General features: G+C 42.1%; 1 protein-coding gene across 2 annotated transcripts in view; it reads left to right on the top strand.

The window, feature by feature from the left end:
• The window catches only part of PPFIA2 (PPFI scaffold protein A2), a 352,145-nt gene that overhangs the window by 277,592 nt on the left and 50,935 nt on the right, over positions 1–23,618 (top strand). For both annotated transcript variants that reach the window (XM_078596795.1, XM_078596794.1), the window contains exons 16-19: positions 3,407–3,544; positions 9,259–9,398; positions 9,922–10,094; positions 16,394–16,487. In XM_078596795.1, coding sequence (XP_078452921.1) covers positions 3,407–3,544; positions 9,259–9,398; positions 9,922–10,094; positions 16,394–16,487 — 545 coding nt within the window. The remainder of the gene's footprint in view (positions 1–3,406; positions 3,545–9,258; positions 9,399–9,921; positions 10,095–16,393; positions 16,488–23,618) is intronic.

The following is a 23,618-nucleotide window of genomic DNA, read 5'->3' as shown; positions in this document are numbered from 1 at the left end:
CAAGGAATCATCTTCTTAGGTTTTTTCGGTAAAGTCACGTAGAAAGTAAAATAAAATAAAAACAAAAATCACGACGTTTCGGAGGCAACACAAGTCTCCGTCATCAGGTGGGACCATCACAGCCAGATTAGCTGTGACGGTCCCACCTGATGACGGAGACTTGTGTTGCCTCCGAAACGTCGTGATTTTTGTTTTTATTTTATTTTATTTTCTACGTGACTTTACCGAAAAAAACCTAAGAAGAAGACAATGCATATATTATCAGAGTACGTTTTATGTTTGCATTCTGACCACAAGTATTGTGGTTTAATGCAGACATGATTCTTTGTAAAAGGTTTCAGTTTGGTGTTTTAACATCTTAACACCTGTTTTGTTGCCAGAAAAAAGGGAAAAACTATTCTCAAATTACTTTGTCTTTTTATTTTAGAAAAGCTACAGCAAATTATCAAAATAAATTCGAAACAGTAAACAGTCTTAACTGTCATTCGCCCAATAGCAGACATTGCAGCGTACTTGAATGAGTCATGCCGGAGCAGGTCATCAGTATTCTTTTAATCGGTGGGTCCCAGTCGGAATCCTGCGATTCCTTATGCAAGTTTTATAGTACCGATCAGTGCTCTTGCTTATGCGTAGGCTTTGTACTCTGCAAGGCGTGAGTGCAGGAGCACCGCATGGACATCAAGAGGCATGTGGATCACCTGGGGGTCAATTTCACTCGCCACTGAACCATGGGCTTGATGGCTCGACTGCAGTGGGCGGCAAAAGCCTTCGCAAAATTCAAGTTAAACACAACTAAATAAATACGTATTTTTTCCCTTTCCCCCCCCCCTACAATCCAACCATGGTCATGGGTTATCATTCTTCACTTGTGGCGCTGAGCAAATTGGCAGAAAATTCTACATTCCTATGCCAGGTCACCAGTTTATTGTTGAACAAAAATTCTCAAGGCAAAATAATAAGGCATGGCGGTTTTACATTACATAAATAATCAATTGATGGTAATTACATCAGAATCAGAATCTTCATTTAGACTGGAGGAGAAATCCAATGAGTTATGATGCAATTTTTCACAGATGTCCAGTATGGTCGGGTAAGCAATTTACAAAAAATAACAATCCCAAAAAAAACCCATGAAGAATATAGACCATTTTAAATGTGTTTACGTGGTTTTGTGTTTGTCTAATGTGGGTTATTGTGCTGCTGGTAGGCACGTGTAGATGACGTGCAGAATGAGGGGGGGTTAGCACAATGGATGTAATGGTATGACAGGTGGGAAGGGCACCAAGGTTAGACGAGTACGCAGCGTGCCGGCTCTCCGTCGGGCGAACACGGCCCGAGTATAATTCTTCCTCTCATCGTAAGCATTTACTCTCGACGACGACGACAAAAAAATATTTAAATGAGTGCCCAAGATCATTGCCGAGAAATGAACCAACCGGAGCACCTCGTGACCCATGGCCGCCTCCTGTTGGGGGGGGGGGACAGGGGGGGCCTCGCTATTGACGACAATTACAAAATGCTGCGTTTCAGTCGGTGTTTTCTATTTCTCCCCCCCCCCCCCCTGCTGCCCGCTTTCTATAAATGTAATTTTATCACGTGAATGTTTAACGCCGGTCCCTTTTGAAGACGGACGTGCATCAGCACCGGGTCACGTATTGCGAGGCGGTTTAATTGCCGCCGTAAAAACCTGATCAATTTTCATCTTGGGTCAAGACAGCGGGAGGGGGAGGGGAATAATGAATTACCACACATTAGCCTCTTGAATTGAGGAGTTTTTTTCCCTCCTGCCGTTACCACAATGCCGACCGCGATGATTACCGCTCATAATTAACCATTTTCACCTGTAATGCTCTGAACATGTGGATTTAATGAAATTAATATATGTGGTAGGCTTACTGGAAGGTCCCCTCCACACGCACATCATCATTAATTGCATGCATTCGTTAATCGCGTGTCCGTGCTCTTGTTAGGTGTGTTGCAAATGGTTTAGTGGTTTGCCGAGGCATTTAGAATATTTAAAATTGATGAGATAATGTAATGGGTGCTCTTTAATTACCTCAGAAAGTGTCACAAATTCTCAAAACTACGTTTTTTTTATCTGCGAGTCGGTTCGTCAATATACTTTATCTAATGAGGAGATTAAACGTTTTGTCTGTTGCATAACAGAACGCTTACACTTTAGATGTTTTTTTTCTCTTCGTAATGTCAATCCTGCTCCAAAAAACGTTCTTAAATTGTCCACAAGAAAGTTATATCTCTCTTTCATTGTACGTGTTCAAAGTGGTAATTTTAAAAAAAGTTTACTTTCATAGGGTTTTATAATTGCAGATAATAGCGCGTGGTATTTTTAGAGAGTTTTGTATATTTGTTTTTGGTCAAGGAAATGCATTTTAGCAAAGGTGTTGATAATTACTACACATTCAACATCTTAAGTGTTCTACAAATATGTTATTTCAAACCGTACCTTTTCGTAAATGTATTTACTCAGCTTGTAAAAGTAATTATCAAGATACCCTGACGTCAAATATTTCTGGCTACATAGACAATAATGTTTAAATCAAGCGTGCAATATCGTGCGCTTTTGTGTAATACAGTATTTGCTTCCTTTAAAAACTCACATTGTGTCCTGCCATTGTGCCAACGTAGTTTTAATCATTCACCCAGTGACTCGTCGTGCGTTGTCATTCACTTTAGTGGCGACGAACAGTTTATGCTGAGGTTTTTTTTTTGCTTTATGCGTCTCCTCGATTAAGAACCCATTTGAAATTCAAAACGGTGGAGCTGCACACCTTGATAGTTTCGCCACGCTGTGCTCTAAAGCCAAAGGCCCCATCTCCGCTGCTCCGTTTCCGTTGCTTATGCTCTGTGCCAGCATGCCCTCTAATCCCTGGCACTCAATACGTAAATAACTTGCGAATGGAAACAAGCAATGCCATCTCATACTGGGCTCGCAAAATGTAACTCTTTCATTGATGTCCCACACATTTAAGGTACACATGGATACCATATTTCCAAAGACGCCATTAGTGCGGGCCACTTATTCCTGAACCAAAACGAATGTTCATTGTTTTTGTGTAAAACATAGCCCTCACGTTTCCTAGCTCAGCATTGTGAACATAACGTGCATTGAACAGTGAATTCTCGTGTCAAAGAAATATCAATGATGAAACTCGTCGCTTGGAACAAGGGAACCTCATGTGGCGCATGATGTTGCTTTTGGCTGATGTTCCTTCATTTAACATTGTTTCACAAAAATCTAACGGGTTTCTTCTCTCACAGGAGTTGTCGTATCTGGAGATGTTATGTCCGTTGATCCCCCACAACACCATCGTTTGCTCTGCTCATGGCCGCTGTCTCGTGACATGTGCGTGCGCGTTGTGTGTGTGCGTCTCATTCCTGTGTGTAGCCCACCATCCAGTCCGAGTCTTCTCCCCAGCCTGCAGTGACCTCATCCTCTTCAGTCTTTCAGTTTCCATCATCTGTGCCTGCAGCTGTCAATGCTCCCTCCCCCCCCAGTCTTCCCTCCACCGCTGTTCCATCGCAGGTATTTCCATGCAGCTTTGCTTTATGTACCTGTTAGGCATTCTCATTTTCCACTGGTGGTTGAGTGGGTGAGTTGAGGAGCGTTTTTAAAAGGATGCATGCGTCATGGGCGCTTTTCATTTGTAACCATGGTGCAGAAAAGCCTATTGCCTATCACCATGTTTGTATTACTGTTATCATCCACTGGCAACATTGCAGAACTGGTCATAGATATTCTATGGATCATGCAAGGTAATCCATTGGTGCTAAGATTTCGAGCGCTTAAAACACAAATGGAATCTTTCAAATTCAATCCTGGCCTCGATTCACTTGTTATACCTTTGAGGTCAATAAAATTAGGAGCGCTTTACACATTCATTCTAGATTTGAACATGTCGTCGTAAAAAGTGAGTGTCAAACGGACGGGTCTGGCTCCTGCCATGGTAACGTTGAATTTCCACCACTGACTCGGCGCTGCTGTTGGAGACGAGGTGCCACCAGACTGCTCACTTGAGGAGGGAGTCTCTCTGATTTTGACTCGACGTTCAAATGAAAGTGACACGCCCGCTATGATGAACCGCATCCTTATCTGCCGAACGCTCGCCTGGCATTGCACGTCAGGCGTGGGAATTTGACACGCATCCAGACATCCAGGCCACTTTTGTGACCCGGAAAAAGAGGGCCCCAGCCAGCGCATGCATCCCGGTGCCGCGCCGCTCTCACTCGTCTCGAGCGGTGATGCGGCAGCGCGCTCGCCGCTGGCTGCAGAGGTTCACAGTTCGAATCTAGCGACTGCCCTGATTAATACTGTGTTAAAACCATAATGATACTACGTGCCGTCTGCTCTGCTTCGCAGTGGATGTTAAAGTTCCCTGGACTTAATTTGCAAAGAGGAGACCGTTGTATTGCTAGTGGCATGGTCAAAGTTTGGCAAGTATGAAAATTACCCGCAAACTAATTAACTGGAGACTGTACATGCAATCATTGTTGGCAGACATGCCCCAGGTCGCTCTTGAAAATGAGACTGTCCTGGCCTCTTGATTTCCTACCAGGTTCAACAAAACTTGAAACGTCTCCCCCCTCCCCCCCCCCATTGTATAAGTCCTCACGCATCGGGATTCGGTATTCATTGGGTGAAGAAACTTTAGCGAGTGCTTTATGGCCCCCGAGTTTCCCTCTTCTTCACTTGCCCCACACATAAACTCTCGTTGCCGGCAGACCTTGACACTGCGCAGACGTCGCTGGCAGGGAGATAAACGCAACGTCTTGTATTTTATTTTAACACCTTTCAGCTTGCTTGGCTTCTGTGGCTGCCGCCGCCGCCGCTGCCTTGTTTGCAATGACATTTATCGGAATTATGCAATTAAAACGGCAATTTTACCCCGAGGGCAGCCACCGTGCATGAATAAAATAGTTACATTTGAGTAAGCTTCATGTTAATAGTGGCTTTTTTGCTTTTATCTTTATTGAGTTGAACATTCCCTTCACTTGAGCTTTTCTTCATAAATAGGTGCAGTTTTAGCAAAGCCGTGTTTTGGTATTTGCAGCATACATGTGCTATCACAACTACTTCCACGAACCAGGCAACACATTGTTTGACGTCATATGACACGTGTTTCATGGTTGTATGACTATTAATTTTCTATATAGGAAGATTATGTTTGTTATGAGTAGTAGTTGTTTTCCCAGTTGCTATGTATAGTACAACCCCAAACGTCCAACACGCAAAGTAGCCAGCATGAAATGTCACCATTGAATAGATACGTTGATGCATTTCTTATTGCATTTATTACAATTTTAAGAAGTTGTGAAAGGAGATCATGGGATGGAATTCCAAAGTTAAGCAATAAGGAGAGAAACAGAAAGAGAAGTTACCCGAATTCTGTGAAGTGGTCAGTGTGATAATCACAATTTAATGTTCCATTCCCATAGTTGACACACAATGTTTGTGAATAATTACCAATTCCGGACATCTGCTGCCGTGTGCACCTTAAAGAAACCATTAGTTTGCAATTAAATTGTAAATGATAAAAATTAAAAATTAAATGTATCACCAATCACCCCAAGTTTCTTAAGAACACCTGAGCAAACACATTTGTTCATCTTATTTCACGTTTAACAGTTAATTGACATATATTACAATGAAGAAATGATCAAATGCACATTCATCATGGAGCATTTTAAGTGTGCGCACCATATCAGTAAATCCTAAATTAGAAACTGCCATTTGTAGGAGTTTGTAAATGATTTGTGCAAAAAGTTCCATTACGATTTTTTTAATCCTTTTATATTAAGTTCGCGTGCTTGCTTGCGTGCTTGCTTGCTTGCTTAGGACCGTGCAAATCTTTCGGTCGTTTTTTAACCCACTTCCCGTGATCCAATCGAGCTGACATTTTCCACACAGACTCGTTGTGCCAGACAATTATTGTTCGTGAAAAAAAATTCCCAAAATTTTACACTTTTTAGGCAAAAAAATTATTTTACATATATTCAAATAGAACGCATTCATGGCTTTGGCTGAACGTCAGAGTGTAAGAGCCCAGAGCGTAACCCCTCCACAGGCCGTGGCGGAGTAGCGCAGTTGGTAGCGCCCTCGCTTCCCATGCCAAAGGTCGCGGGATCGATCCCCGCGTCCTCCACAGGCGAATATATTTTTAAATCCTTTATATTAAGTTCGCTGCCACGCATATAAAGGATTTATAGTGAAAAACTTTGTTTTTACGGGTTATACTTATTTATAAACCTAATTAGTTTGCACACATTAATTATTGAGAGACATCCCATCCTCTCAAGAAGACAAATGTAAAAAAAAAACACAAAATTCGAATTTAATATATTTACACTGGAACCAATTCCTCATTGGCAAATGAGTGTCGTTATTTAACGTTTACCACCAGATGCTCCAATTCCATTCCGTTTAGTTACAATTCGCTAAAAAAATTGTCCACAATATTGATTTAATTATGATTAGTTGCTAAATACATTTTCTCTTAAATGTTTTGAAAAATGTATTGTGAAGGGTTTTAATATCAGTTTTAACCCCATTCAAATATGTAAAACTCCCTCTAAATGATCTGTGATGTGTAATTGAAAGTTAATCATCCTCAGGACAATTATACTTTCCACATGTTTAATTTTCATTCTGGAATGCGTATTTTTGAGCATTTAAAATGTTTGTATTTTTTACTGCATCTAAATGCTTATAAGTGTAATGACTTGAATTAAATTTGCTAATTTAAAACATATTTTAATTTGTAAAACAAGATATCTGTACATGTTACGAGAGCCTTTCTTGTCACTAAAAGTTGAGTATATTTTAATGAGCTGGGGACAAAACGTCACGATAACTTTGGCTGTCAATTTAAATTAGGTGTTTCTTTAGTTGAAAGGGTGTACAGTTGTCGACACAGTCTCACGGTGGTCGTAAAAATTCAAATCACCTCTGTGCCTTCAGAAGGTGTTCTCAACAAGCTCAAAACAAATTATTTTCGAATTATTCGCAGATAGGCGACACGGTGTGTGCCCTGTCAAACGTGAATGCGCCTGAGTGATATATTTCCATAACTGGGGGAGAGAATGTGAAAAAATATTTGTATGCGACCGCTGTTGATTCATCACATTGTTACATTTTTACGGCATTCCGTACGCTTGTGCTGATGATGAATGTATTTTGCAGCAAACAAAATGACTTTGAGAAATACGAAGATAAAAAGAATTTCACAGTAAAATGCACGAAGACAAAATTGAAGGAAAGTAAGAATGAAAACCGATTTAAACTATGATACGAACAAACTTTGAGCCCAACAAAATATGGTTTTCACCACTCCAACAGTTAGCCATTTCATTCCAAACATCTACCTTTACAAGGGCTGAAAAAAAATGTCTATCTTTTTCAAACTGAATATTTCCATTTAAAAGTGAAAATGTTCCAGATAGCATTGAAATGTTTCTACTCCCAAGTTGCTAAAAAATATAATATTCTGTGGGCTTGACAGATTAAAACTGCCGTACAAACTTTCACTTACCAATCCTCTTTTCCATAGAGCACGAGAATTCTCTTCGGATTATTTAAGTATTTTCACTTGCAGTGGTAATGTCAAATCCATCATTAATATATTTAATATACCCTAAAGGCTGCTGTTTGAAATTTTACTGCGTTAGCTCCAGCCTCCCGGGCAGTTGCATAGAATTGTCTCACTTGGATTGCGTCTGAGGGGCCTACGCATATGAATCTATTTTAATTCTAGGGAAAGAGAAAAAAAAATCTAACTAATTACAAAAATAAACACAGCATGCAGGTAGTCACACCACTAACAAAGGCAGCTATGCCCAGTTTGACTTGCTATGTTCACCTTATCTCTGTGGCCCAGCGCTCTGGCCCTTCGTGACTCATTTCTAAGCCGTCCCCAGGGATCACGGATGCCTTGCATTACCTCAGCAGTGCCTGACAGCTCAGTAATGTACCTTCACGACTGGCCTGTTTTATTGCTTATTGTTTTCTGTTCTCCCCTTTTCCGTTCGCTCACTTGTCTCTGCCAAGCGAGTGATTTAACGAAGTGTCACGGGGAAAAAGGTAGCACGCCCAGCGCTCAAACGGTTGCCCGTGTTGTGTCGCTGCCTCCATTTGAAACCTGGCTGCTACTGCTGCCAGTGCCGGAGTCGCTGTATATTTGGCTGACGCGTGCCAACAGGGCGATGATAAAGCTGGAATACGTTAACAAAAAATGTACCCTCTACTCAAATGAATCCCTTTTGTGTTTCTTGATTTTTTATTATATTCCCTACTCGCGTTATATCAATTTTCTCTTTAAAATGAATAGAGCGGAAAAAAAATCTATGAAATGCAAAATATGCTTTTGAAACTCATCAGGAAACTGTACGATTTCTATCTCTGTGGAGCACAATATAGTTAGTTGCATCTTTGGGCCGTCATAAATTTGAGCGTTGTGTGATATTAATGCAAGGGGTTTGTGGAATGAAAAAGAGTAGGATAATAGGATAGAATGGAGATGCATAAAGCCTTTTTATATAGGCAAGAGGAACCCGTTCTTTTGTTGGCACACAGCATACTATCCCCTCAATGATTGACAGCTGTTACCAGAACTTTATGAAAGTGCTTATGTCAACTGGCTTACATTTTGTTTAGGTTTTGTGTAGCCTTGCGAATGTGTGCATTAACATTCACCAGGAGCCGGTGACGAGTGACAGTTTCCAAATTGAAATTATTTGCCTGTAGATAGCTCCATTCTAAGATTATGAGGTCAATTGTGTTATGATATTCGGCAATAGTTCCACGTGCAGCTTAGAGAAGTCATGTTTAAAGTTGGGACAATGCACTCCACACCAAATAGAAAATTTCTAGATGAATATTTCAAAATGAAACATTCCCAAATTTACATTTCTATCAGGGCCCCATGGTGTCGACAGAAATGCAGTCTCCAACTATCATCCGCTCAAAATGTTTGGGCCCTCTAGCGCTCTGTATAAAGAGGGACCATTTCCAGACAAGTTGCCTATCGTATATGTTTTCTTCGTTAGGGCAAAGTTATTGACAAATGTGTTGCGTTTTTGTCATCTGTGCTTGCGCCTCACCGCCAAAGCAGTATCAAAATCATTTTCTATAATTTTACCCATGTGAGGGATGCTCATAGTCACAGCCTCGCATCTAATACTCCGACCCTCTGTCCATCCATCCCTCAATCTCCCCCCCGCCGCACCCCTCCCCCACCACGCCAGCCGGCCGGCTCGCGGGACGATGCGCGGGAGGACAAAGCCACGATAAAGTGCGAGACGTCTCCGCCGCAGACGCCGCGGTCTGCCCGCCTCGACCGCGTGTCGCAAGCTCTGCACTCGGCCAGCCAAGAGGACATCCGAGGGTAAAGGGCAGCGCCATTAGAAACCCCTCCAAATGCGCCGGCGCTGTGTTGCAGTGGCGCTTTTGTTTAGGCCGAGGAGGGCATGCAGGCGCTGGTCATCCGCAAGGTGCCCGCTCGGAGTAGGGTTATCCGTTTTGCTGACGGAGGCAAATCGCACTGTCCTGTTGAATTATAGTCTGAACAGTGTCTGGGTGGGAGTGACAGAGCACGGAGCGGACGGTGATCTTCTCCGCCAGCGTACTTGCCTCCGCATCATTAAAACGCATGGAAGCACCCGGCAACCATTCACATTCCACCGTGATTCCCTTTTACCGTGAGGATGCCATTGGGGTTTGCGTTTGAATGTCTTCCCGTTAGCCAACTGACACAATTGCAATGCTTGGGAGACGAATGTTGAATGGGAAACATTAAACCACTAACGAGCGTAAATGGGGCAGACGTGCGGTGGTGGTCGGATGGGGTTTGAGATCACGTTTATATTTTCCCTTTGCCGTGTGCCCGGAACGTGATTTGCTGTGAGCAGGTCGTCTGGCTTGCAGGACGGAGCCAGCAACCCAAGCTCCAGCAATAGCAGCCAGGACTCCCTGCACAAGGCTAAAAAGAAGGGCATTAAGTCGTCCTTTGGCCGCTTGTTTGGAAAGAAGGAAAAAGGGCGACCTCTCACACCCAGCAAGGAGCTGGCATCACCTGGCCAAGGTGGGCAGAGCTGCTCCTTTATCTTATGGCTGTCCATTGTTTTGGACAAATGCTCTGTCTCTTCCTTTTATGGGTCATCAACTCAACGGCGGGTCTCTGGGGTCTTGGTTATAAAAGCCTGTGGAACATTTGCGCCGGTCTTGAGGCTTACGTTTATGTGGTCGAATGTGGTTTTTATTGGCACGTGCAAAGAAGGATGCTAAACATTTTAAAATTTAGTTTTGAGATTGTAACATGTTCTGTTGTTGAGCCGTTCGCCTGCACTGTTTACACACGTGTGTTATTTAACATGGCTACATATTTGGCTATTATGTTTTGATGTTTAAAATATAAAATACTAAAACTGCATTGATATATAGAACGTAAGAGAGAACCCTGTCGTAGTTGTAATTTTGTGTCGTGGTCATAAAAATTATACTGCAATACAATTATTTGCCATATTGTGGTAAAATCTATTCGTGTAATGTCATGGTAAATTGTGGGTGAGCGACACAACCCTCGTAATTTTCTGGCTCACTCCAAAGCACCATTAACCCGTTCCAATTCAGTTCGTTTCATTGCCTCCTGACCAAGATCCATCAGGAATCCCCACTTTATGACTCATGACTGGACACATTTCCAGCTTTAGGGTATTGTGGTGAGTGTAATTAAAAATGGCCAGCTGGGCTTCAACCAACCGGAGGTGCAGAACCGCGTTGAGATTATGACAATGGTATACCATGCGTGCCCTCATCACAGAGTACGTGAGAACAACTCAATTGAATAATCGTTTTTTCCTGTGCAGGGTGGCACTGCGGGTGAGAGTGCTAAACGAATAACGGGAAGGATGCGAGTTCAAAACCCGGTCATCGGGGCTCGTCCCTCTCGCATCTCACTAAAATGAGTACCGCTTTGTGAGAATTCAACAGTGATGTTGAGTGGTTTCGAGACTTTCCCTCCACCATCGGAATGTGGGATTTCCACCAGTAGATCGGGGACACGTGCTGCTGCATGGCAATTTGAGCAGGGAGACAACTAGACTTGACTTTGTTTTTTTTATGAAAAGGAGGGTGGAGAATGCCACTTATTATAAGTACAAACAAAGCGTAACGGACACGAACACGTGTAGTTGTCATCGATTGTGTAAGAGCCAATTACGTAGCTTTATTATCCGTAGCACGCGACGGTGATGCGGACGTAAGGCAATGGTTGAGAAATCACATTTTTAGCCCCAGAAAATACCAGCGCATGTTTGGTTTGTGTCAGACCTTCTGACAGATCTGGCTGTATTTCAATTTAAAGCTTTTGTGACTGCAGGGATTCATATTCTTGGTTCTTTTGGTAAAGTCACGTAGAAGGGAAATAATAAAAGAATTAAAATAAAATTAAATTAGGACGCTGTCTTTCCGACAGCTCTGTTTCTTCACCTGAGGACGCCTGCTTGCGTTGTGGCCGAAACGTCGTGATAATTTTATTTTATGATGTTTTATTTGTATTATTTTATTATTTCTCTTCTATGTGACTTTACTGAAAGAACCAAGAAGATCTGGCTGTGGCAATGTTTTAATTTTTTTTTTACTATGATTGGGGTATATTTTCATGCACCATCAAAATACTTTGTAATTCCGTTAGAATTTATAAAATTATTATTTTACACTCATCTTTCTTTTCCCAGATAAATGGATTTGGTAATCCGTTGTCATGGATTCACACGGCAGTGTTAACTATATTGTGTAAGTTTACCCATATCCTTAAAATATTCGGATAAAAGGATTTTCACTTTTTTTTTATAGTGGTGTTAAGCAGCATAGCATAATCTTAAATTCAACTCTCATTGTACCAAGGGATATGGCAAATAAATACAAACATACCAATACACTTTGGCAACAAGCAGCAAAACAAGATTTGATAATGAGGTGCTTATAGAAATTTGGTATGTGATTATTTATTTGTTTATTTATGGGTGTTTTATTTTTTTACGTGGCCAAAATATGATCAAAACACGTTAATAGTTTATCATATACACATGCATTGTGTAATACAGAAATGTATATTTTTTCCTTGTCTACTCAGCAAAGCCTCATTGAGTGTCATGGCTGGCTCTCCCCCCTCCCCCCTGCTCTTCATTAATGTCATCAAGTTCGGACAGACACCCTCCTTATTACACTTATTTACCCAAGAAACCCGTCACTGCATCTCAAGACTTATTTTTCATGAGGAGGAAGAAGTTTTTCACAGTGGCGGGAAGGGGAACTGGTGATTGCTTTGTAAAATCGCATTTAATAATTTGCAGTATCATTTTTTGTTTACGTTTCATTAAATAATATTTGTCTCTGACGTCAGGTGCACAATGGCCCACTCTCGCGAATTGGCGTCACGGGGAATCTTTAATGTCCGCTAGCACGGCGCGTATTTAATGAAACAATAGCCACGTTATTAATCGGGGCGGCCCTCTCGACTCGAACCACGAGCCCCTCCGCGCGACCGCTGGGCCTGTTTCACACCGCAATTAGAGCCTCGCAACTTTTCAATACTAAAAAAAGGTAATAATTGTACCCACCGAAAACTTCTATTACCTTAGCAGTGAATTTACATAATGTCCCCACTACTTGGGGTGACCTTTTGCAGGTATGATTTCTCCCTTGAGATGAGGCATTGGCCCCTTGAAGCCCAGCCATGGGGTTCACATTTCCAAACCTCATTTAAAATCCAATTTGGTGTTGGCAAGACCAGACTGTGTGCATTCCATGCACTTTCAAAGTTGATTATGCGGTACTGGAGCTCGGCTATCTTTGCCATAGCAGACGTTTTGCTTCTAAACCTCTGAAATGTGCGATGCTTCTCAGCAGCTGTACGCCATTATAAGGATACCATGATGGGTGTTATTGTTCGCTTTTGGATGTCGTGGTATTACATGAACAAAATATGATTATAGAGCCCTTGTTTACAGATGCTGTGGAACATTATTTTTTTAACTATTTGCCATGTGAATGCAGATAACAGAATATTGTGTTTATCTGCCCTGAATAACACACTCAGAGATTATTCCAACTTCTTATGTCCAGCTCATGTGCTAGACAACTCAACCAATTATGTCCAGTGGTTGAGTTTTTTATAAATTGAAAAGCATTATTTTAATACACCATGCTACCAAAGTTACTTTAACTGCCCATACACATACACGTGTGGGTTTAGTTCCCTGTCCTGATTGTGATTCCCAGCCACGGCTACCATCAGTGGTCAGTGATAACTGAGCTCGTTTTGGTCCTCCACTCCTTCACCGACCTGTCCTCACCAGGATGGTAAATTATGGTCAATCAAACCCTATGGCTTGACACGGCATGGGAAATCTTTAATCCAGCAGCAGATCAAAAAGGAGCTGAAAAAAATCGTCCAATAAAGATTGTAAAGTGGCCATCTGCTGAGATGAGCAAAAAGGGGTGGTGCTCGTCCCCATTGGAGGCTCGTGGCTAGTGGTGGGAATGCTACGTTTCCATGGTAAGGGATATGTAGGACAACCATGCAAGACTCCTTACAAACTGGTACTTATTTCATCAACCCCAGAGGGATGGTGGACTGAATCAACCACCAACTGCCAGTTGAATATATCTGCCTTCTGATTACGAGTAGAGCTCTCCACCTACAGTGCCACCCAGCCAGAATAATAATGTTAACATAATTGGAGTCATCATGCACGACTTCCCATGATTCAAGGCTCTGCTTCCAAACAAGGCCCCGCAAGTCGTATTTGACGAGCGAGCGATGCCGACGTTACGTTAACCACACATGTAATGCACCGAGATGTTTTATTCCTAAGAGCATCTCTTTGATTGTGTGTTTTATGCAAACAGGCGACTGTGAGTATACGTTTTTAAGGTTACTTGTCATTTGATCCACGATTAAACGCGGCACTGCATGCTAAGCATTACACAAAAGTAACCGACACATTACAGAACGTTTTGTGCAGAAAGAAACGTGTGCATGAACGTCCGTGTCGGTTCACAAATGCATTGTGCACGGCTACGTTGCTACATTATCAACCAGCCTCCCTAAACCTGCTGAACCGGCCTGCCCTAAGCAAGCATGCATGCACCCTGGCCCCCATGCTCTGCTTCATCTCCATGCTGACCAAGCTTCGCCGGTCCCACCCACTGGTGCGTTCAGCCACCGCGTGACGGCCACGTCAGATGTGTGGCCGAGGCTCTGTCTGTATCATCATCATCATGCTGTCGCCAAGTGCGTGCCGAAAAAACGAGTGCGCATGGCTGCGGGGCTTTGTGTGCAAAATGAGCTTCTCGTCACACTGCCACTAAAAAAGGACAAATGTTTAATATTGGCCAAGGGTCCTTCTGCATTGCAGAGATTTTGAGGGGATTTTTTTTTTTGAAGATTATAATCAGTTGTGCTCGTGCATCACAACCAACGCAGGCTCACTTTGTTATTTGTTCTCTTCATTTGCTCTGCGATTAATATTGCGCAGAATTGCCTTTGTCGCTTGCAGTGGCTGTCTTATTGGGAAGATGTGTCCGTAGATGCCATAACAATTTTTAAAGGACGAATGATTCATCATTTGTGTATTTTCCTCCCTGGTAATATGCATTTATTTCTCAGAAACGTGGTTGTTGTTTTACTATCATGTCTGAATTATGATAAGCATCCTTAACATGTCTTATTTTATAATAAAAAAACATGCTCGATAAGTCTAACCAATTACAACTTTATTGTTGGAGGGTGGAGCAGTGGCATAATGGTTAGCACACTTCATTGTCAACCCAGTTGATTTCCAGACATGGCTAATATCATTGGTGAAAGGTACCTGAACCTGTCCTGGGTCCCCCCTTCATCAAACCACAATGGCTAATGTGGTCAAGTATGGACCGACAACCTCCTTAATAAAGGTTTTTGGGTTAGATCGCATTAATTATAAATGTGTCGCAACCCTCCACCACCCGGCATGGCCAATCAGTAAAAAATGTGTCACGTTGACAAAAGACAAATAGTTCACTACTTGAGCCCACCGGTGTCTTGAAGAGTGGATCCACAACATTTACAATTTGAGTACGACGTTTCGCTGGAAAATACATCCAGCATCTTCGGGCGATTTGCCAGAATAGTGAAGCCATCCACCTGTTTCTGGTCTTAAATAGTGCAGGATGACGTCATCATTGTTGAACCCCATCAGGATTCGAGATCACTTATTTACCCAAGAAAGCCTCACTGCTTCTCAAGAATCTGTTTCAGGAGGGTCCAGTCAAGTTACGTAGAGTCCAATTTTGTAATGCTTGGGTAATTTCGATTCATTTGGACCATGACGCTGACACACAATGGCCTACTGAGGTGAATGACATCGTGGGACGTTTACCGTCCACTCTGGTTAATGCACTCCGCAGTATTAACCAGGGCGGCCACTGGGATCAAAACCGTGAACCTTTGCAATAAGTTGCAAATGTGCCACCGCCACGCCCCTGTCACCGCTCCCTCATCAAGATGGCACAGCGAGACCTTTGGCCAGCAATGGACACGGCGAGGGGCGGTTTCAATTGTATTGATGACTCCAAACAGAAATGGTATTCGGTTATGTGCAAAATGTGAGGATGAAAACACGTGTTCTGTATGCACACCATAACGCCATGACCTTAGAATGCTATACACTCATCTTTAGTCCTATTCTTTGGTGTTACTTTGTAGCCCCATAATCGCACTGCTAATCAAGTTTGGTGGCTAGGTTTTATTTCAGACTTTTAGAGTCTAACTCCCACTGGGAATTATCCAAGTGCAAACTTGTCTATAGAGACAGTGAAGTCAATATTCAATAGGCTAATCCATTGCTTATTAGTATCATGGTTAAAATCATAAATTGGCTGATTAATTCGCAATTCTTGTAAAAAGAAAACACCCATACTTATAAAACCCAGATATCCTTTTCATGAATGATAACGAATATTACTGAGTTTTCGCCTTGTTTAATACGGGGCAACAATTATAATTTCGGTGAGAAACCACATTATAACATGCATTATATTAGAGCATCAGAACCCATATTTGCTACACTTAGTGATGCCTCTGTAAGCTGTGTTGTAAGGTGCGTCAGTTGACGAATACCAAAGTGAACATTTAGCTCGCTGTCATGTTTTTGTGGCTGGGCCTCGTGTTGCCCGGCCTGGTGTCCGAAGTTATTGCTCCACCTCCTCCACGTGCCGGGAGTTTTTACTTCCTGAAGACGCTGCTCCGAGCACTCGGAGCAAAACATCAACCCAAACAAACGGCACAACCGCGACAACCTACAGGGGGAAAATGGGGACTCTCTTTCTCTGTCGCAGGGGGTTCGGCTGAAGGCGAGGGAGGCTCTCCGGAGGGCGTTGGCCTCGCAAAGTTGGGCACCCAAGCGGAACGGGACCGGAGACTCAAGAAAAAGTGAGTGGAACCTCACAGGAGCCCTGCCATTCAGTCAGCCAGTTCACATCTCTTAGTGCCAGCGTTCAGTGTTGATAGAAAAAGTCGCACGTGTCAAAGCGGTTTCCCGGTTTTTTTGACCATCGGCATTAGGCTGTGTTCAGCTTTGTCGTGTTAGTCCACATTCTGTTGGTGTGTGCCAGTCCCTACTTAGATTTAACAGTATTGTAGGACAACCACACTAGTTCTCATGACACTTATGTATACATATGTAGAACGTGTTATATGCGACATGGCATTGGTACCAAGTAGTCCAGTGTACATGCTCTGTGGCAGTTTGTATAAAATCGATAGTTTGATTTCCAGGGGAACACCGATGACATTCATTGCCCCCCCTCCCTGCTTTAGTGACCATAAATAATGTGCATAAGATCAGTGCTTCACTGAATGCAGTTCATTTTCAGATTTGGAGTTTGAGATATGACTGAAGCACTCGGTGGCCAAGCCTTGCGAATAATGTGATTTGTGTCGTTAGCCACTACGCTGTACAGCCACTTAATTATTTAAATGAAATTATAAATTGTTGTAATTATGCCCGTGGATATTTTCTGCAAATGTAATATATTCCAAATCTTGAACGTTAGTTATATTATGGCACGTGGTTTCTGTTTGATAATCACCGATTTATTTTGAGATGTTTACAGATTTGTACCTCCACCCCTTTCTGTAGCATTCCTTGCATTTCCTCCTAGTCTCAGCTGGTAATAAGTATAGGTGTAATATAAAATAAGGTTCAAGTATATGTGTGTATTAGTCTGCGGTGGTATAATGATTAGCACAGTGGACTTGCAATCCAGATTGTTTGGTGATGGCAGCAGCGCACAAGCTCACATAACAACAACAACAAAATCAATACATTCGCCAATGGCACTGCTTTAAAATAGAACAAATATATACATGTTATATTTATGTGTCGGGCAGTGGCCCTTCATAGCACATAAAAGCACGATTACATATATAATAAATATACAATAATATTGAAAATATAATTGGTGAGTTTTAGGGTAAACAAAAAATCACCGATTATACATTTTTCTATTTTAAGGAAGTGTTTTAGATAAATGTGTTGAGTTTTTGTTGTAAATCTAGAGGTTACTGTTTCGTTCTCCTGTTGCAACAATTGGGCAAGTTCCTTAAATTCCTCCCCCCCCCGTACAGTAAATGGGTTCACAGCACAGTTAGTCAATCGGCAATTGGTGTGTGGTGGGGTAAAGTGTGGCTACTTCCACCCTCTAGAGAGGTTCTCCAGAATTCCTTCTAGTGTAGGCCATTCTGCCAGCAGTGACGTGAGCAAGGGAGTGCAGGGCTCCGCCTTTATCACGTTACAAAGTAAGGTACAAGTGCATGCGTTTACTCGGAATTAAATTTGTACGATATTCACTATCCAGTAATTGCTGTTGAGACATTGGAAGTGAAAGTATTTTTGACACGCTCAAGTCTGCTTGTCAAGCCTTATTGTGCCCCAGCATCTGTCATCACATCCCATTGTGGACATGAAGATGAACGTGATTGCTCGTCTTTCTTTAAAGCAAGTAAAAGCTCGTTGAGAGCAGATGTCTCCTCTTCAAAGGAGACCTGGGTAAAATATAAAGAGACCAAACAGTAAAACAAAACCTATAGCAAGTAACAGGCTCCCGATTGTGGGAAAAAAAATCGAAACAGCAATTAAATAAATGACGTCAACAATATTTAGAAATATAAAACAGAACAATACACTGCATTCCAGTGTATTGTTTTTAAGCTTAGGTAATCATATAATAGTTTTACTCAACTATTGAAGAAGTGAATATTATTGATTTCAGACTTCAGAAAAAAAAGTTCAGGTTAGAGGTCATGGAACAATACGATTTTCAATCGCGCGCAGAAAAAAACTCCCAAAAATCAATTTTATTCCTTGAAATCTGTTCACAGTCACTTGTGAAAAACATTTTGAGAGGTCATTTTGACATTGCTACTGGTCATTATAACCTTTGGGTGATTTTATACACAGTGGAGGCCTCTATACATATAAAATATGGTTTTCTTTAAATTGGATGCAGCTCTGCAGAACTGGTATGAACTCATTATGAAATATAACATCTGTTTAATAATATTTAATTCCGTTTCATGCTTTGATGTTTATGTGTATCACCTGTCAAGTAAGCACCTCTCTGCACTTGGCAATTTTACTAGCCTATTTTCTATTTTTATCTTAATTTTTTTTTTCGTTTAGTAGCAAACAAAGACTTGTGAAAATGTTACAAATTTGCTAACAAATACTAATTAAGCAATAGACTTGAGCTGGGAATTAGAGCCCGAATTGATGATTGAACTGCTCCGTCCTAAAGGTTTGATTGCTAAACTATGACGACCTTAGCAGTAAAGTACACTTATCTGGGCATTAGCACAACACCAACACCGTCTCAACCTCGAACAATATGTTATATGTTTCTGTTAACGTGTAAGCCTCAATGATTTTGTTCGACTTGTTGACCCACCAGTGTGTTTTTGCCGTCTTAATTATCGATTGGCATGAGTGAGGTTCATAGGGTAACACAAATTCACCCTGTGAATCAACGCTGACATGACTGATAGGGTGCAACAGTGAATCACATCGGGCTCTTTTGCTAGCCATGCAACGAGATGCTTAGTCTCACGCTTCAGTTTTTGATAAGCCAGGAATTTCCAAAAATAATTCCCTAACATTTTCGCATAACACTACTGTGTTATTAAGCCTCACACATATTTTATCCAGCCATGCCTTTTATGGGCTTTTGTAGCTGCATTTCTATGATTTGGCATGTGATGTGTGGCAACTATTGAGTTTAAGTACATCCTTTTTTTCTATCCCGCTTCACATTCGCAGCATTCAATCTACTCCTACTTTTAAGAGACACTTAAAGGCCCCACCTCATTCGCCTGGCTTTCAAATGACACGAAGCTTGGCTGTGCGCCTCATAGTTACGACCCTTTATATTTGCGAAATATTGTGCGAGCTACAAATTGCCTTCTCGTTGAGGATATACTCATCATACCATAGGAATGTAGAATTTCCACCACTGGCTCGAAGCCACCACTGGAGATGAACATCTCATGCTTGTCTTAGCAGGGAGATACTTACTTTTGATTTCGCATTAAATTCGCATTCAGATGCTCGGCCGTTGTCAGATTGCGTGTGCTCACGAATGCCTAATATAATTGGCACTAACAGAGTGAAACCATTATTTACATCAGTGTTCTTGAGTAATTTTCAGAGGGCGGCCACTTTCGCCGATTGAGACATCAGTGTGAGGGCCGCTACACATTTGATTGAAAGCATTGGGGTTTGACAGCAGCACGACGGGGGTCTTATCATGTGGTGTGTATTGTCGGGGGCCACACGTCAGGGGCTGCACTAAAGGCCACCAGGGGCTCCCAGTGGCCTGCGGGCCTTGCAATCAAGAAAACTGATTTACAGCAATATGGAAAGATTAATCATCGGTAAGCTGTGAGCATCACACATCGAAAAACACAAGAAGCCATAATATCAACAGATGGTACGATGAATCGGTTGCAAAACAGTTGGGCATGCCTTATAATTATACACTTTACTTGCTGTGTTTAATGTTAAGTGTATTTACATATCTGCCCCATGTAGATGCTAGGCTACGGCCATGGCTCTACACATATGTTTCTCTGTGTACGGCCCAGGTTTAGCTGTCTTGTGTCTCCCAGTCGTGCCTTTGGCATGGGTGTAAGGACTGTGCCTGGGCCGGCCTCCACTCGGCCATCAAAGTTCCACCAGCACTCCGCTCGTGTTGCCCTTTATACCATGCTGGAATCGGGGTGGAATCATGCCAATTGCTGGCACACAGCTATCAGAAATATGTTTCACTGGTGATTCTGGTCAATAATGGCAGGATTGTATTCACCATGATACCGAGCATGATCACTCTTGAAGCATGCTACATATGAATTTTCCATATGTTTCCATTGGTAATTGCTAAATAAAAAGTTTCTAAGTATTACATTGGCATTGGCCATTTAAATGTATGGCCAATTCCTGTGCAATACATTTCAGTGGCTTATTACATAGGAATTGATCATACGTTTCCACGGTGATAGCATTAAGCCCACCAGCCCCCATGGGTTCTCCATTCTTGCCTGAAAGCCACGCCAGGCCCCATGCAGCCAGGCCCTCCCACAAATCAATGATTCCACCTTTCCCATAATATTGTTCGGAATCATATGCGATTTTAAAACCTCAAATTGTGATTCAACACTGCGTACCATGAGATTTTCCCAGCTCTAGTGACTGCCCCATCTATAAAGACATTCCACACACAATCTGGGCATCTACTAATAAAGTATTCGCGCTTGTGGAATTATTAAATTAAAGTATAATCCTGGAGGTGTTATCGCCTCTGTCTATCGGGTAGAGTGCCTCGTCACTGTGCCTTGAAATAGATATCACTTTCTGGAAATGTGCTTTGGGTGTGTTTTCAGAAATGGAAATAATATGCCACACCAGAATACCCAGCACAATTCTTTTTATTAATTGTTAAAAGTAAAACTTGTAACTGCTCTGTTAATTTACCAAACTGAGCATTTTGTTTCACGCGTAAGCAACCATGTTTGCCAAACGCATTTTTATTCCAATGACATGCATTCAAATCATGTTCTCACAATCTTTATAAAGCAAGTGAAACATTGAAAATGTTTCAAGCTTCTACTTTAGTGCTAAAACGGTGTTCACGCCTGACAAAAAGAAAGTCAAAGTAACTTGGATTTTTTTTTATATGTTCAGGGCCAAAAATGACGTCGTTAATTTGTTTTATTATTTTATTAATATGTGACCGTGAAACATCTCACGGTTCCTATTGTGAATTCCATCTTGTTGCCACGAAGGAAAGGTTCTTTTCAGATCTACAGACATGGCCTTTCGTTCAACATTAATGCAAAGCAGTCCATTGCTCATAAAAAAAACTATCACATTAAATGGTGAGATCGTTTGGTCTAATTTAGTGGCTGAAATTAAAACTGCAACTTGCTAATGCTCTCTATCATTAACCGAGGTATAGGAAATGCAAATGTCAGCGCCCACCCTAAACCCAAATGCACTGTGCTATAGTGAAGACATTGAGTGCTAATTCCACAATCATTTTCTGTGACCAGGAACTTAACGTTCATTTGCAAACCTAACAATCACTTGTTCTAGCCAATCGCTTGTGGGTTTTTTTTCCCATCGCAGAACCTGTTAGCAATCGTACGTACTGCTTGTTTCGAGCACACTGCGAAACCATGAGGCAGGCAGATGCACAGACACATTCGCACAAGCATAAAAGACTAAGACAAATGTCCCCCGTATAGCCTTAGACTATTGGGGCAAGTATTGTTAGCGAGCACCTATGAAGGCCAACACACACGGCGCCCGTGGGTGTGGGTGGCGAGCAGCACCAAGGCCAGGTTTGTTTCCATAGTGGCGATGGTTACAATCTGCACCAGGTACTTATTTGAGGCTGAGTAGGCCTAGGGGGTGCCAAGAACCCTTTCAGATAATCGTCACCAGTGTTGGCCATGAGCAGGAATCTAACTCGGGTCGCCAGGTTTCGTAGCGCGGCGCGCTAACCTCAACACTTAACCTCAACACAGACACTAATTAATGATTCCAGCCGTGTGGCCAGAGAGGTACGGGCATCAGCGTTTCATTTACTGAGACTGGGCGGGAGGAGCTGCGAGAGTCCATTCTGAATTACGTTTATGGGCCCCCATTTGGCTTTTGATGGACACGAGACTTGTTTAATAATTTGAAAACTTGCGCAGTGTTCTTAACTGCCGCGGGGCTGTTGGCGCTGCCCGTGAGAGTGATGGGTAAATCACTGGACGGATCGCAGCCTCGACTACAAAAAGATTTCGGGTAGTCTGTTCAATATGGACAGCAGCATAGAGGGTAGGATTTTTTTAATCAATATAACATTACCGGCACTACCTAAGGCCGATAAATCTTTATCTAAAATGAAAGGCCCAGCTGCTTGTCTCATTGCCCTTGCAAGCTGTTATGAAGAACAGTGATCTTACCATTCACTTAATCCCTCGTGATTTAATATGAATGGAGCTTATGGAGGACCCACGCATCAATTTGCAAGGTCAAACGCTGACATAATTAGACTTCTCAATACAGATTTGCCTATTCTTTATTTTACTTGTGTCACCAGATCAAAGAAAGTCGTGCTGATAGTTGCTTGTCTCTGCTGATTGAAAAACACTGGATGTTACAAGAGAATACATTTCTAAATGTGTAACTCGGAGATCGGAGGGAGAAGTCGGCTTTCAAATTAATATTTCACACATTTAATGAAGTTCAACGACTACATGATAATGAGTACAAACATTCATAAGAGAGCTCACAAGTGAAATAACCTTCCCCCGAATATTTAAGCTTCGTGGAAGTGCATATTAAATTTGTAAGAGAGTGTGCCATGTTTACTTAACTTATTTCTTTTACTGCCTTCATCGATAAAAAATAATGGTTATTTTAAATTAAGCACATTTTTCCAAGGACATAAAAAGAGCAAAAAGTTAAACATTATTATATACGTGTGGTATCAGCAAACAATATCAACCTTGCCGTTTAATTACGTGAGAGAACACGGTGATGAGATGTTAACTACCTTGCCTGGTATACAGGAGGTCGTGGGTTCGATCCCCACCGTGACACCTGTATATTGAGAGTTTGCATGTTCTCCCCGTGGTCGTGTGGATTTTTCTCCAGGTCCTCCGGTTTTTTCCTCCGCAAATTTCCACGTGATAAAGCCACTTCATTGGGCTATCATTTGTGGCCAAGTCGCTTCTGAAAAAGAGATGTATATTCCAGTTGGCCTTGCCTGGTATAATAAAAAATAGTTTATAGCTTAGTAGTTTAGTCGTGTTCTATACACTGCTGGGTCACGTGCTCCTGATGTTGCCTGGTGTCCGTCATGGTTCTGCAAAGGCACACAAGTCATCTTTATCTTGTGCGTAAGCCGATCTCTCCACTGAAAATGACTCAATTGGGACGACACTTGGTCAACATCACCTCGACTGTGAAAACTTTGCAGAACGCTTTTGATCACGGCTTGAGACTCGGTGAGGCTT

The sequence above is a fragment of the Lampetra planeri genome, chromosome 8, assembly GCF_965212315.1.
Source record: "Lampetra planeri chromosome 8, kcLamPlan1.2.h2, whole genome shotgun sequence".
In the NCBI taxonomy this organism is placed as follows: Eukaryota; Metazoa; Chordata; class Hyperoartia; order Petromyzontiformes; family Petromyzontidae; genus Lampetra; species Lampetra planeri.
This window is presented reverse-complemented; position numbering and strand designations above follow the sequence as displayed.